The 16,047-nt window shown below is 44.3% G+C and overlaps 1 protein-coding gene across 2 annotated transcripts in view; it reads left to right on the top strand.

Moving 5' to 3' along the window:
* The window catches only part of LOC308173834 (uncharacterized protein), a 19,019-nt gene extending 3,540 nt beyond the window's left edge, over nucleotides 1–15,479 (top strand). Inside the window, exons 4-18 of one of the 2 annotated variants that reach the window (XM_080548895.1) lie at nucleotides 1–86; nucleotides 389–546; nucleotides 1,559–1,702; nucleotides 5,013–5,160; nucleotides 7,693–7,757; nucleotides 8,033–8,158; nucleotides 8,849–9,041; nucleotides 9,566–9,640; nucleotides 10,277–10,336; nucleotides 10,567–10,683; nucleotides 13,493–13,644; nucleotides 13,861–13,947; nucleotides 14,285–14,431; nucleotides 15,047–15,184; nucleotides 15,342–15,479. The exon at nucleotides 1–86 is cut by the window's left edge and continues 85 nt beyond it. In XM_080548895.1, coding sequence (XP_080405021.1) covers nucleotides 1–86; nucleotides 389–546; nucleotides 1,559–1,702; nucleotides 5,013–5,160; nucleotides 7,693–7,757; nucleotides 8,033–8,158; nucleotides 8,849–9,041; nucleotides 9,566–9,640; nucleotides 10,277–10,336; nucleotides 10,567–10,683; nucleotides 13,493–13,644; nucleotides 13,861–13,947; nucleotides 14,285–14,431; nucleotides 15,047–15,184; nucleotides 15,342–15,455 — 1,810 coding nt within the window. In that variant the 3' untranslated portion in view covers nucleotides 15,456–15,479. Of the gene's footprint in view, nucleotides 87–388; nucleotides 547–1,558; nucleotides 1,703–5,012; nucleotides 5,161–7,692; nucleotides 7,758–8,032; nucleotides 8,159–8,848; nucleotides 9,042–9,565; nucleotides 9,641–10,276; nucleotides 10,337–10,566; nucleotides 10,684–13,492; nucleotides 13,645–13,860; nucleotides 13,958–14,284; nucleotides 14,432–15,046; nucleotides 15,185–15,341 lie in introns of those variants that run through there. The other variant, XM_080548896.1, reaches the window with a different exon arrangement.
* The last annotated feature ends 568 nt before the right edge of the window (nucleotides 15,480–16,047 follow it).

Genomic DNA, 16,047 nt, shown 5'->3' with positions numbered 1-16,047 from the left:
TGTCCCGGTCCTGGGGGCTCAGGTGGACCCTCTGTCTGGACACACGGTGCCTCTGGCGGGAACCATGGAGGACCCGGAGGGCAAAGGTACAACAGGGCAGGGCAGCCTTGAGGACTCCCAAGCTTTTATTTACATCTACGGGTACAGAGTAACATTCTTAGGTTCAGGTTCTTCGACATTGGCATTGCTGCAGAAATACAAAAGCAACAGTAATAGAATAAAGTAAAAAGTACAAAAGTAATTTAAAAGAAGGAGGATTCCATTCATACTTTTGGTTGGATACTTAACCGCATTTTGTTGTATAGCATTTTGTACTTTGCGATGGCAGTGAAGTTGAATCTAATCTAATCTAATGTGATATTGATGCCAATGTTCTGCTGTCCCCCAGGCTTGGTGGCTATCTGTGTCGGGGCTCTGACTGTTGACCCTGTGACAGGGGTGCTGGCTCCCGTGGTGGGGGCTCGTTTTGACGTGTCCACTAAGACTGTTGTACCCATCACCGCCTCCTACTGGCCAACGCTGGGAGAGAACCCAGACAGTGTACAGGTAGGACCGGTGGGAGAGGTTCAGTGGCGGACTCAGGCTGTTTGAAGGGCAGGGGCGAAAAGAAAAAAAGGGCACCTACTGCACAACATGGGACCCCATCAGTGCACATGGTCGAGTTTAGACCATTGGAGGGGCACCAATAGGGCACGGCCTCTCATTTTCGCCACTCAAAAGGGCATTTTTGCCACTCAAAAGGGCACTTAAGCGAGACGTTTTTCAACCGTGGGGGCACCAGGAGGGGCGGTCGCCCCCCCTGCCCCCCCATGAGTCCGCCAGTGGAGAGGTTAGACCCTAGACAGAGATCAAGGGTTAGTTGTGAAGTTCCCCCTTGATAACTACCACTGGCGGACTCAGGGGGGGGGGGCACCTTGTTGAATCTATGCCACGAAGAATTAAGGTAGTTCTGAAGGCAAAAGAGGGGGTCCAACCCGGTGCAAGTGGCTGGTGAGTGTATGTTATATAATATTTATATATTATATATAAATAACTAATTTGACTACTATTGATTTGATAAAGATGTATAATTTATATAAAAAGCTTTAATGTTGAGCCCTGGTATAAGTGTTCTCCAGTGCCTTTTGTCCGCTATAAGGTGGTGGTAAGTTGAAGTTTGTGGTGTCGCAGCAAAAGAAAGCGCCAATTTTTCCAGCACGCTTAGCGCGCATTTCACCCCACATTTCCTTTCACCCCTGCCCTTCAAACAGCCTGAGTCCGCCACTGTTAACTACATTTACATTTTTGGCATTTAGCAGATGGCTTATTCTTACAATGGCGACTTACAATCAATACATTTGAATGAATGAATGAATGAATGAATGGACTTTATTGTCATTTGACTAAGCAAGTGAATCATCTATCCACCAGTTGTAGCAGGAAGAGTAATCTAGCTCAGGCCAGCGGCCATTGGCAGTCGTTGTGATAGAAGAATTCTATTCAATACATTTTTTTATAGACAAAGGACTGGTTACTCATCATGCGTGGGTGGCTCATGGCACCACTTCTGTTCCGTTAGGTGGAGGCGTTGCAGAGAGAGGCCTGTCTGAGGAACAGCTACTGGGTGCAGCAGAGACAGAAGGAGGAGGACTTCCTGGTGGATCTAGATGCAGCGCTACAGCACTGCCTCCACACAGCCGCACAGGAGGAGGACTCTGAACAGGTTAGATACACTGCAAGCAGGGCCGGTCCTAGGCATAGGCGAACTAGGCGTATTTTTTTTTACATTTAAATAATTTTATGTCTCTATGAATTTCATGTCTCTATGAAAATATGTCTCAGCCTACTGTCTCTATTATGCTTCGCAATTAGTCACACTCGCCTCTTGCGAACCTCCCCCGCCCCCACCCCCCGCCCACCTGCCCGCAACTAACGTGCGTGCCCTCTCTCGAAGGTGGCTTACTGTTGAATGTGTGGGTGGTGATGGGGCATCAAATCATACTCTCGCCTAGGGCACCTAAATGTCTAGGACCGGCCCTATATATAGTATATATATATATCAGTGGAGGCTCCTCCATAGAGGTGGAGGAGGCCTGGCCTCCCCAATAATTTGAGAGAAGAGAGAGAGATTTAAAAAAGCAATAATAATAATTTTTATCAGACACACAACATACAATTCAGAACAATACTTCATCCATTTCTAATATTTATCCTGCAGAACAGCACTCATACACGCGTGTGGCGGAAAAAGGTACTACACGGAGGCCAGGCCTCCTGTCGGAAAGTGGTTTCTCATAGAAGTCAATGTAATGCAATTTTTTTCATGGCAATATGTGATTGGCCAAATCACTGAAAATGGGTGGGAACAGGAGGCATGGCCTCCGTGTAGTACCTTTTTCCGCCACACGCGTATGAGTGCTGTTCTGCAGGATAAATATTAGAAATGGATGAAGTATTGTTCTGAATTGTATGTTGTGTGTCTGATTGACATAGTGTTTGAGTGCTTTTGACATGTCATTGATTGTATGTAGTATGTTGTGGTGAATGTTGTGAGCCTGAGCAGAAGGGACAATAGCTGCTGCAGGCGGACCAGAGATTCATGCCAATTGTTTTGTTTATTTGATGACCCATTGTGCAGGCAATAAAAGCTGCTTCATCCACCATCCTGAGAGTGTCCCAATCCCTTTAGTACCGCCAAACACAAATTAATAATTTTTAACAAAGACAGATAAGAAGAACAGGGAACATTCCATCGCGAGTGAAGCGAGCAAGCGGAAAAAAAATTGGCCTCCTCAATTCTGGAAGTCACCAGCCTCCACTGAATATATAGTTCATATACGAACATACTTCGAACACTTCATACAGCCGACAAACATTACTGGACATCAGATCCCATTGCACAAACTGTGAACTTGATCATAGTCGCATACCACATGAGCCTGCTAGGTCTGTGGGGGGAAGTGGAACTGGTGGGGCATGAGCCTGCTAGGTCTGTGGGGGGAAGTGGAACTGGTGTCCCGAGGAGGAACGCCCTTCGTCTGAGAGGCGACCGCAGGTAACGCCGAGGTCGTTGCAGAGGCCCCGTTGGGCAAGACAACAACGCAACGCAAGCCGAATGGATTATCCTTGCCCAGTATATTTCTCGCCAATGTCCGCTCACTAGCAAACAAAATGGATGAACTCAAACTCTGGATTCAGGGAACATCATGATTTTCTCTGAAACTTGGCTACGCTAACCAGACGTAGCCTTTTCAGGCTACAAAGCTGTTCCCCTTCCCCACCTAGCACAATCTGACCACATCTCTTTGTTCCTACTCCCCAAGTACACACCACTCATTGAACGTGTGAAACCGACAGTGAGGACAGTTAAAATCTGGCCAGAGGAAGCCGACCCAAACTGCAGCACCTGTTCCATACCAAGGACTGGCCTATGCTCAGAGCTCGAGCCACTCGGGATCACCACACCGACATTGATTTATACACTTCTGCTGTTCTGGATTACATCAGTGTCGCCACCCACAAACGGATAAGAACCATCCCCAACCTGAAGCCTTGGATGAGGTCCGCTCACTGCTGAAGGTACATGACTCCGCTTTCAGATCAGGCGACGCAGAGGCCAACAGCTCAGCCAGGGCTAATCTGAAGAGGGGCATCAGGGAAGCTCAGCTCAACCACAAACTGTGGATCGAGGAGCACTTCCAAAACAACTCTGACCCCCAACATAATTATGTGGCAAGGTATCCAGACCATCACAGACTATAAACCCCAAAATGCAGCCCTCCCCCCGCCAGCACTGCATCCCTACCTGACGAGCTCAACCATTCGACCAGGACAGCAAAGAAACAGCCATCAAAGCCGACCACAAAAACAGGTTAACAGAGGACGCCATCTCCACGGCACTTCACTCCACCTTGACCCACCTAGATACAAGCAACAACAAGGAGGCTGTTCATTGACTTCAGTTCAGCATTCAACACCATCATCCCCTCCAAGTTGGTCACCAACCGGCGAACAAGCAACGCCAGCGTCCTCTCTCGACCGGCATTTTTTGAAAAGTGAAAAGTATGATCAATGTAATGTTAGATAGCTACCTCTAAACATGGATTTGCCTGGGCATAAATTAATTAATTTGAGATGAGAGAGAGATGACGCTGGTGTTAAAAAACACAAAGGACTGGGTTCCTTTCAAGAGTATCGTTTGTTGTTAAGAACAATTATAATACCGGTAATCCAAAAGGAGAGCGGGGTTGGTTGGAGTGTTCATGTTTCATGTTCAAAAATACATTTAAAAAAAAGCCAAAGAGTCATCTGGGATATGTGTGTATGCCACTCTGTCTATTACTCTGTATATGTACTCTTTGTATAAACACTTTGTTTAAAACAAACAAACAAACAAACAAACAAGACACACAGAGGGAAATGAAGCTACTATCAGGAGGTCGCGGTGGTACTGTTCTTCTCTGTTCCGGGGACAGAAGATGATTGCTCTATTATCACCTGAGGTTTTCTCAGTCAAAGCGCCCTCTCTGCGTGCTCTGCTGGAGGGCTTTGTTAGAACATAGGCAAATAGAAGCATTTGCTTAAGAACGTCCAGCTGTCTCCCAGGATCCTGACCAACTTCTACCGCTGCCCCATTGAGAACATCCTCACCCACTGCACCACAGTGTGGTGTGGCAACTATGTCTGACAGGAAGGCCCTGCAACGGGTGGTGAAAACCAAAACTCCCTACTGCACCAAACTCCCTACCATCGTGTCCCTCCAGGCAGAATGCACAATCTCCCCCCACAACATAATTTGATGAACAACCCCCACCCACCACAGAATACTGTACATACCTACTTTAATTAGATGTGTGTGTGCGTGTGTGTGTGTGTGTGTGTGTGTGTGTGTGTGGGAGCGTGTGTCGGTGCGTGCGTGTTTTGTGTGTGTGGGTGTGTGCGTGCGTGTTTTGTGTGTGTCGGTGCGTGCGTCGGCGTGTGCATGTGCGTGTGTGTGTGTGTGTGTGTGTGTGTGTGTGTGTGTGTGTGTGCAGACCCACAGGCCAGACATAGAGAGGCAGCTGAGGGAGGTGGCGGCGGAGCAGCAGGAGGCGGCCCAGTGTGAGGTCCAGAGGAGAGCAGCGACGCAGACACACCTGGCGCTGCTGCTACCTCCTCACATCCTGGACATCCTCACACAGGGTACGGTTACTATGGTACACCAACTGGCAGGCTGACAGAGCCTCTAGCGCAGTGGTTCTCAACCCTCTCCTCGGGGGTGCCCCAGCCACTCCACATATTTGATCTGTTCCACCACCAGCACACCTGATTCAACTAATCAAGTACAAACCATAATTGCTTTGTACTTGATTAGTTGAATCAGGTGAGCTGGTGGTAAGGTAGATTTGTGAGCTTTGAAATGTGGACATGTTTATAGAAATTAAGGTCTTTGGGCTTCTTAAAGCTGTGGGTCAGGAGGTTGGGGAGCAGGGCCTGGTTCTTCTTCGGCGTATGGGTAGTTGTTTTTCCTCTCCACTCCACCAGGCTCGGGGCCGAGGGGCTACCCTTTTACCACCCCGAGACCTGGTTGAGGGGCTTGATTGATTGATTGATTGAAAACCTTTATTGTCCCCAATGGGGAAATTTTGTTGTCAAACAGCTCAGTTAGGGCAGAAAACATTCAATACATAAAACAGAAAACATTCAATAAAATACATAAAACAGTGCAGGCTCAATAAGTAAAAAGTTCCAAAAGTTCCAGCTCCAGGTCTCCCCCACCCTGCAGGGCCTGGTTGTAGAGTCGGAGTGCAGCTGGAACAAAGGACTGTCCAAATCTTTTTGTACTTTGACGGTGGAGAACAAATCTGTGGCTGAACTTGCTCCTCATCCCCGCCAGCTCGCAGTACATCGGGTGGGAGGGATTGGCCAGCATGGCCGCCAGTTTTTTCCCCATCCTCTGTTCTGCCACCACCTCTAGGCTGTCCAGCCCGGTCCCCACCACAGAGCTGGCCTTCTTCACCAGTTTGTTTAGCTTCGCAGCATCCCTGGCACAGATGTTTCCACCCCAGCAGGCCACGGCGAAGAACAGAACGCTGGCAACCACCGACTGATAAAACATTTGCAGCAGCTTGTTGCAGACACCGAAAGACCTCAGCCTTCTCAGGAAAAACAGTCTGCTCTGCCCTTTCCTGAGAAGAGCCTCGGTGTTGTCAGTCCAGTCCAGTTTGTTATTAATTTGTACTCCCAGGTACCTGTAGGAGTCCACCCTCTCGACTTCCACCCCCTTGATGGTGATGGGGGCTGGGGTCCTTCTCTTCCTCCTAAAGTCCACCACCAACTCCTTTGTTTTGCTGGTGTTAAGCAAAAGGTAGTTGGTGTCGCACCACTGCACAAAGCTCTCCACCAGGGCCCTGTACTCCTCATCCCTGTCGTCTGTGATGTAACCGACGATAGAGGAGTCATCCGAAAACTTCTGCAGGTGGCACTGGTCGGAGCTAAACTGGAAGTCGGAGGTATAGAGGGTGAAGAGAAAGGGTGACAGAACAGTTCCCTGGGGGGCACCGGTGTTGCACACCACCACCGCAGACTGACAGCCCTGCAGTCTCACATACTGACGCCTGTCTGTGAGGTAGTTGTGGATCCAAGCCGTCACCCGGGCTATATTTCTGGACACCCCTCCAGAAGCCACGTCATCGTCTCGTCATCTAATACCGACAGACCATCCCAATTCATAATTGTAAGTCGCTTTGGATAAAAGCGTCTGCTAAATGGCAAAATTAATTAAATTAAAATTAAAATTAATCCCGTTGGGTGGGTGGTACACCGGGCAATCCAGGATAACATGGTCTGCGGTTTGGTCCTCTGCGCCACACTTGCACGACGCATTTGGGGCCAAGCCCGGTTCTGGTAATAAAATGTTTATGGTAGGGCCTTAGTAAACAGGATAGGATTGAAGGGAGCAGCTTGAGGGATGGATGGCACTATTACAATGTCAGAGGGAGGGTGCAGGAGAACTTCAAAGGAGTTTTAAATAGCAGGAACTGGGAAAGGTCAAGGAAGGGCATTGTAACCAATATTTCAGCCAGATAAACAACAGGTTGGAATGCGGCAGAGGACAGATGGAAAAGCAGTTAAGGGAAGGTAGAAATTTAGAACCATATATGTAAATTAGCAATGTGGGAAGGTACTTGTTACTTGGGGGATAAAAGGGAGGTGAGGAAAGAAGAGGGACTTTTTGCAAACAGATTTCGGCTGTGTGTTATTGTACTTTGCAATAAATGCAGTCTGACTTGAACAATCAACAACTCTGGTTTCTATGATAATTTACTAGTCAGTAATTAAGTAAAGATAAATAAGATATTGAAGGAATTGCCCACGACAGTGGTGGAACACAGATCAAATATGTGGTGCGGCTGGGGCGCCCCGAGGAGAGGGTTGAAAACACTGGTGTGGTACACCAACTGGCAGGCTGACAAGAGCCTCTAGTGACTTCTAGATGCCATCACAAGGCTTCAAAACCATTGTTTCACCGTTGCATGTTATCCCGAAAAATAATGACATTTCATTTGACTTAAAAAGTAACATTTCATGACTATAATATAATACAGTATTAGGATTACGATTACGTGCAGAGTGTGTGTTCGAAAGAATGCGTGCATTTCAGTGTCTTTCTGTTTGTTTGTGTGCGCATGTGTGTGTGTGTATTTGTGTGTGTTTGTGTGTGTGTGTGTTTAGGTGATGAAGAGGAGTGGGAGCAGCAGTGCAGCTGGCAGACAGAGTTGGTCACTGGGCTGGACAGGGTGAATGTGTGTGTGGAGGGACAACGGGAGGACCAGGAGAGATGGACAGCACAGGGAGGAGAGAGGATAGAGAGATGGGCAGCACAGGGAGGAGAGAGGATGGTTTGTCTGTGTGCCAGGGTCAAATCTAGTAGGCTGCTGTGTGAAAGTGCATCTCTTTACATCAGAAAAGTCGAGTAGAGCCGACAGACTTAAATGATTCATAAAATGATCATCTTTATAGGCTTACGCAACGTTTTTTGGTGCAAACATTAACATTGTTTTCTGTCGTTCAGGACAGGAGCATGAGACAGAGAGAATTCTGGGAGCAGCTCAACTCCAGCCGATCAGAGCTGGAGGTGTCAATCACAGCGCTTCATGACGTCCGACAACTCTGCCAGGTCCGCACAGACACAGCACAGGTCAGAACACACATACACACCAGGAGAGGCTGGGGGAGGTAGAACACCAGGGGAGGCTGGTGGAAGTAGACATTGGTGGACAGGCTCATTGTAGTTCATGGGATGGAATGTGGGATGGTATTAAACACGTGATACCACTCCTCATTCCATTCCTTATTACAATGAGCTGATCCTGCACCATTATTGTCAATTAGGTGCCATTCAGGTCTGACATACACCTGCCAGCACTTGAAGCTCACAACGAGAGTGAATACCAACAGAAGAATATTGCAGGGGATTTTGGCAACATTTTTTGGGCCGCTACCCACACGTTTAGCTGTGTTACTCATTCCACGAATGCATGATCCTTACATTTACATTTACATTTTTGGCATTTAGCAGACGCCTTATTCCAAAGCGACTTACAATCAATACATTTGAATACTAAGCATGTGAATCAGCAGTCCTTACAAGTTATACCTCGTTGTAAAGGTGACTAATCAGGCTTTCCAACACTATATAAAATACAATACCAATTGGTATTATTAAAGGGGAGGAAGAATCGACTGAAATAACTTTTCCAAACATGTTTTAAGGAGTTGATATACTGTATATCTCTCTCTAGTGCAGATGCCCCATATGAGCTGACACTGGCTCTAGAGAGTTCTGATGTGGCTCACATGTCTTTATAGAAAGTATGTATATCTTCAGGCTGTGTTATCAGGCTGTTATTGGTACCGGGAGTCTGGTCCTGCTCGGTCCGGGAGTCCCAGAAACCCTCTGAAGATGGTAGGGCTGGTTCAACAGAAAGCTCTGCCCCTTCTGGAGAGACTCACCCAACTACTGGAGGACAACAAACAGCCAGTTGCTGGTACTGCAGCACGTATGGCTCTGCAGAGCTCTGGTACTGCAGCATACATGGCTCTGTATTTCAAGTTATTATATATACTCACCTTTAAAAAGGTTATTATATATATTCACCTTTAAAAACAATGATAACGAATCAAATAGAATTGCATTTGAAAATAACGCTTTTAAAGTGCCAATCTGGGATTCAAACCTCAACACACAAGAGGTCACTTAACACTTTGTTTGTTCAACAGCTGAGGGACGGGGTCTGGAGAAATGTAACCACTTTGGATGCAAGGTCTGACCATCTACGATATAAAAATTATAGTTTTAACCATGTTGTAAAGCTACAATGAGTAAAAAAAAGCTTACATCTCAGGTTCTGATTGGATAAGACAGTTGAACTAAGATCACGAGGCATTTAAAAGTTATATTATGAATTATAAATGGAATATACAAGTCTAAAAACATTGTGTACCAATCCCAGATTGTCTCTTAAATGTCTCCTTCCTGTTTTGGTTCTTTATAAGGACATCCTGCTGTTTTGCCTCAGAGTTGATCTGAACCATGTGTTTGTAGGTTTGTCAACCAAACAGATGTTTGGGTTGGAGACCTGCTCGAGAGCTTGGACCGCCTCCGTACCCATAGTTAAAGGTAGATACACAAACTAATGTTAGGAGTTCTTGAATTTAGGTATAAAGTGTGAAAAAAACCGTTTTTTATTGGCATTTTTAAAAAGTTGGAGGTATAACGTGAGCTTATAATTATAAGGTTCTATCTCCGTTTAGGATAGTTCAGAGATATTGAGCGCCAACGTTTTTACATTCCATTATGTTTTGTGAGATGGAACCTTTGTATTTTATGAATTACTAACTCAAAAATGTAAACATTTTAAAAATAACACCACACAGGCATTAATAAACGCCTAATGGATCAGATTATGTAAAAAACTAAAGACTATAGAAGCTTATAATTCTAACGTCACAATAATCCATTAATTTGTCAGGAAAACGTTTAATCTTGATTCGTCCACCAAGGGTATCAAAGAAATAGAGAAAAATACAAATCATCAAATAATTGATTGAATCACTATTCCCATCACTTCTAACTAACCACCACAGTAACAACCCTAGTGGTTGATGTACAGTAACCATGTTCAGACTTAGTGCTTTGGGCAATTCCTCCATAGCCCAGGACCACAGTAGCTGCACTGAATGTGTTCCCAATAAGACCTTCACCAGAGCAACTGTTGGTCAGAATGAGTTGTAATGATATCACCTTCCTTCCCAGAGAGCCCGTCGATGAAAGAAACTGTTCATCCCACACATATCTGTGTCCCCACACTGTCAGGTAAATCACTTTGATTGGGAGGGTCACAACATTGCAAGTTGCTTTATAGTTGTGTAACTTTATAGTTGTGTAACTTTATAGTTGTGTAACTTTATAGTTGTGTAACTACACTGTCATTATTGTTATACGGTAACCTTCACGTCCTCTTGTGTCTTTTCAACGACCACCGTTGTCTTCTTTTACGTCCCGTATGTCTGCTATATGTCCACCTTTGTCTCTGATGTCCACAGAGGAGGAGTGGGACAAGCTGCTGGAGGTCTCTCCACTCTTCCAGCTCCTGAAGGGGGTGGAGCTACGCCTGAGGGGTCGGGCCCGGGAGGCGGGGCTGCTGAGGGGGGAGCTCTATGGTCGGTTGAATAGATCAGAATCAGAATCAGAATCAGAATTATTTTTATTGCCAAGTTATATTTGCACATACTGGAAATTGACTTGGTGTGGTTGGTGCATAAGACATAAAGGCACAGACAGCAATAAACTAAAAAAACAACAACAATGTAATAAACAACACTTACGTTATAAACAACAAAAATAGTTTAAAAAGACAAATGACAGAAATGGGCAGATCAATGCTTTAAACAGGATTCTGAGATGAACTTGTTACAGAGCATACCTGGCTGTCTTCACAACATATTTGTCCCAAATGCTCAACTGATAAACATCTGATCCCGTCCAGTCTAAAAATCAGAAATCCCCCCAAAATAATTAAATGTTCCTGGTCTTTGCACAAAAGTGGTATATTGAATAAACACTGAAAAAGTGAAATGTACTGTATGTCCTGCCTCGTTTTACAAAACAGACATTTCGAAAAACGTTTCATAGAGTCCAGGTATTGGCTCTCTTTTGAACGTCAGAGCAAAAACTAACTGTGTTAGGATAATATGCAGTAAAGTGTAGTAAATGTGCACCAATACATCATTCATAGGTCTGAAGTAGATAGCAAGCTGGTTATTGGAAATCAGAAATCGATTGGAAAGCTGTCATCTGCATGCTTGCTAATTACAGTATTTGAAATATTAAATTGTAGCCACAATAATGTACGCTTTGTAATGGTGCATTCATGACCAACTCTGAAACTCAGAATTCCCACCTGTGATCTAGGAAGTTCAGATCATTCAAGTGATATTAGTTGAAAAATCCAAACAACAAACGCCTACAGGTGATGACTAAAGTTGGCCAGCTATAACTGCTTTAACTATCAATTGTGGGGGCGCTTGGTGGCTTGGCACATGTAATCGCAGGGTCTCCGGTTTGATTCCAGGGGAAGGACATTATGTGACCACTTAGGTGAGATGAGTAGTCCAGTTTACAACTGTCCAAAAGGCAATCTTATGCACGAACTGCAGGGTGTATTCAACAGCTTAGAAAAACATTGTTGTTGTATTTCCACTTGATTTAGCGTAACCTTTTGAAAATCCTGCCATGCTCACGATTCCTTTCTTGTGGACATGACGTCAGGGCGGAAACTCTGAGCTCAAGGATGATCTTGATCCCTAAAATAGATTTTTCCTCCTCTGGGCTCATATTTACAAGTTTCCGACTGGTCATAACTACACAATTGAATGTGTTTGAATAGAGCTTTTTTTTTTTTTTTTTTTTTTACAAATACAGTTGTCACAAAGTGCTGAAGTTACAAGAACCTATAGGGAAACTAGAGCATTTGAAATGTTACATTGTCTCCATATAGTTTGCCACGTCTTACAAACTGTAGAATGTAAAAAAAAACTGGCCATACTACGGGGCAGGACTTAAAAATCCAGCTGTGGAAATGAAACCAGGCTGGTTTGCTAGGCTAGAAGCTCCGGGCTTTTTTTTAGCTGGCCACTAGTATTTCTTGGCATGCACTGGCACTGTTGTCGAAAAGCTAACGGGTCATCATATCCTGCCGGGATCTGTTGCAGTGTTTCTGCATTTTCATTTACATTGTGTTACAGTCACAGTGCTAGAAAAAGGGAAGCCTCATTCTAAACACTAGCAAAGTAAACAGTCAACACATGAGCTAATCCTTAAGATATCCAGATGTTCACTAGACTAAAGAGAATGTACAGAAATACAGGTTTGCCTCTGTGTGTGTCTGTCCATTAAGTACATAGCTTAATACCTATACCTACTGTATACACCAGGCACGTGCCGTGAGCTTTTAGATTGGGTAAGCATAAGATATAGAAATACACATAATTACACATACACGCTATCAGTGAACGCAGTTTCAAGGAAATGCACATTTTGATGCCCTAGAACCCGCTAATAAACTGTAGTGTCACTTTGTGATCAGATTACCAAAAACAAAACAAAAAGTTGCCAGTTTCGACTATATCAGGGGTGCTCATTGTTCAATCTTTTTTGAACCAAGATCTTTTCAAGTAGCCAGCCTGCTGAAATCTACAAGTCCAGTTTCAACATCGCAAACGCACACACGCACAACACAGACACACACCGTTTCCATCCTCCATAGTAAACTCACAACACACTTTCTTTTCACACTTTGTCACACAGGCACTTAGCTCTCGGCATTTAGCCAGTAGTTGTGTTTTTCCAGTCCAGTCCAGTCTACGAAATCCCTTTAGGTGGCTGACAGTAATGTCCATATTCACAAAATCAAGCAAGTTATCCTTATTGATTATTATTATTTAGATCGTTTGAGCTAGCTAGCATAAGCTATTCTGCCGGGCGAGAGGTGAAATGTTAAGTGAACTTGAAAGTGATAAGAGCCAATCAGTAGATCTTATCGGAATGAAAGACCTACTCTGATTGGCTGTAAGCATGCTTACCCTGGCCACATTAAACAGCGGGCTGAGGCATCGGAAAAAAATAAAAAAAGACATTTTCACGCATTCGAATGTACGCGAGGGAAAGCAGAGAGAGAAGTGCTTATATGCAACGCAATGCAGAGTAGGAAGTGCTTAGTCCTGCAGGTGGCGCTAAAAATGCAACGTCAAAATGAATGACTCCTGCTGCCCTGGGACCTAAAATACGACTATTTTAATGAAAACAAACAAACGGTTTACATGCACTTTTATTTCAATATTTTCACTGTCCTTTTTTATTTTTTCGTTGGGTAAGCACTGCTTACTCTGCTTATATGGACGGCACGTCCCTGGTATACACCCAATCACGCCACAACAGCATTGATTTTGTGCACGTGTGTACATGTTCCAGGCAAAGGGAGCCCATTCATAGATGTCCTGGATGCTCAATGGGAGTGTGAAGGAGAGCTCATCCCTCTTGACCCACAGACTCTCAATGCCCGTGAGTTCCTGGTCTACCAACATGGACTGTTCCTACTACAGACACTACACACTCTTGAAGTGGTCAGTACCTTCCCCTCACAAACACAGACACACCACCCCCCCCCCCGCCCACACACACACACACACACACTCATTCCTCAACTTCGTTCCAGTTACAGTAACACAGCACATGGCCTTTACAGTCAAATCATTTTCCCTAAGATGAAAATATGGCTTGTTTTGTTCAGTGTCAGATTTATCAGCTACAGTTGATGATGTCTTATTCTCTATATATAGACTCCAGCAGTGTCACTCCAGATAGCAGCTAGTCTGCCGACCAACAACTACAGCAACAATGCTTTCCGGAACTCCTTCTTCTATCAGGTGATGACCAGTGAGTGATGACCATTCACGTCATCCAAACTGTTATTGTTGTTTGATCTACAGCTCAGAACCTGGAAGTGCCATATCCAGGCACTGTGTTGTTGTTGTGTGCGTGTGTTGTTTATTTCTGAATGATGTAGCTATACCAAGACGAGACGTGAAATATACAGTATGAATATGTATAAATATACAGTATGCTCAACGGTAGTCATTTATAATTTTACACTGGTTGCATCAACTTTTGTGATTCAGCTTCATTGTACATCATCATAACCTTTGGGCCATCACCAGTTTGCACCCCTGGATGTTGTGTTACTGACTGGTTTTGTGACCTCAGGAGTCAGAGGAGACAGTGTTTGTGCGTCGTCAGAGACTACAGTCGGTAGGAGGCTTCTCTCTGCTCCTGCTCCACTGTTTGTCACATGTGGCTATAGATGACCTAACCTCTGACACCAGTCCGGCCTTCCAACGCGTCTTCTTTAAGGTCCTTTCATTATCTGTCATAAGTCAACATGTCGAAAATAATGTCACTTTGTTTACCCTTAACCTACTGTAATGTAAAGAGTCAACAGGTTTTACTGTCGGTTCTATACATTATCTAATCATTACCGTTGTAATCCGATGAACTATTGATTTACATATCAATAATTATCATACACTGAATATGTTTACATTATTATTATGATTATTATGATGATGATGATGATGATTATTATTATTATAGTTTATTTGGCAGGGACAACTAGCGTACATCAAAGATGTGCTAGTTTTCATCCGTAGTCCCTGAACAGCTTGAAAGGAAAACAATTGTAAGAGACATGGGGCCATAGGCCTCTAGGCCATATATAATGACACTTTTACAGCCTAGCCTCTTTATACATCAGTGTCTGTGGTCTGTGTTTTTTTTTTTGCATTTGTTTAAGTCACTGTTGCAGGCTCTTCTGATTTTCCTACTCACGATCCATCTAAACCTGATTATGCTGTTTTAGTAAACCACACCCATCAGGCACAACGGACACGCATGGGCATGACATTTTACCAGCATTCCAGTAATGCGTTCATAATGATAATGTGGGTGTGTATGTGCATCATTTCCTAGGCGTTGCAGGCATGTCTTGGTGAGCTTTTCCAGGTCAGACTCGGAGGGGCTACTCCATGTCTCACTGTCCCACACTCCCAATCCCAGTCCCTGCTGGAGAGGGTGCAGAGGACCAGTCGAGGGCTGCTCTCACACGATGTATGTAGCCCCCTGTGGTCAGAATGTTCTGGTGGAATGTAATCTCATTAACAAAACAATGGATTATAAATAGCACATCTCTTGCATTGGAGAGCAGCTGCTGTTAATCTCACTGCTGTTTAATGTGTATGTGTCCTCATGGTTATTCCATAAACAGGAAGTTGAGAGGCTCCTGCAGAAACACAGGGAGACGTCTCTCTTCTTCCATGTAGAGAAACTACTGGCAGAGAGGATCCCAGCAGTAACAGATAAGGAACATGGAAAGATTTGATTACTGACCAAGAGAGACTACCCCAACCCCAGAAGGACTACTGACGGAATCACATTATGCTCTTTTCTCTTCACAGTGTTCATTGTTCCATTCTACTTTAGAAATCAGCAATGCTTTGTTACGTTTAATTGCTTCACCCTCAAATATGTTATGTATTTAAATGATTAACATGATTGAAAATGAAAGACCATGGACGGATTACAATGTATCACTTTTATAAAGCTTGTTACATGGGAGTTTCTTAACTGTAATGCAACAAAAAAATAGCATTTTCACAGGTTGCATTGGACATTTTGTGTGGTTGCAGAGCACAAGCATAGCCTTCATACATAGGATTTGTTTACTTTAGGCAGGCGGGGCGTGATGGAACATGTAATCATAAAAAAAAAGCTGGTGAGAAGAAACACTTTGACGATTATCCATTGGTTACTTTGAGTGCAATGAAAATAATGAGAATGATGATCCCCAGGACCATTCCCACGATGTTGAGGATCTTGGCTTTTCGGGATGCACCCTCGGCCACTGAGGACTCTCCCATTTCATTGGCATTTTTTGCCTTAAAAAAAAAAAGGGAAAAAAGAGAAAAATCAGT

This window comes from Nansenia antarctica (genome assembly GCF_963989245.1).
Source record: "Nansenia antarctica genome assembly, chromosome: 19".
NCBI lineage: Eukaryota > Metazoa > Chordata > Actinopteri > Argentiniformes > Microstomatidae > Nansenia > Nansenia antarctica.
Note: the sequence above shows the minus strand (reverse complement) of the source record. Positions and strands in the feature narration are given on the sequence as shown.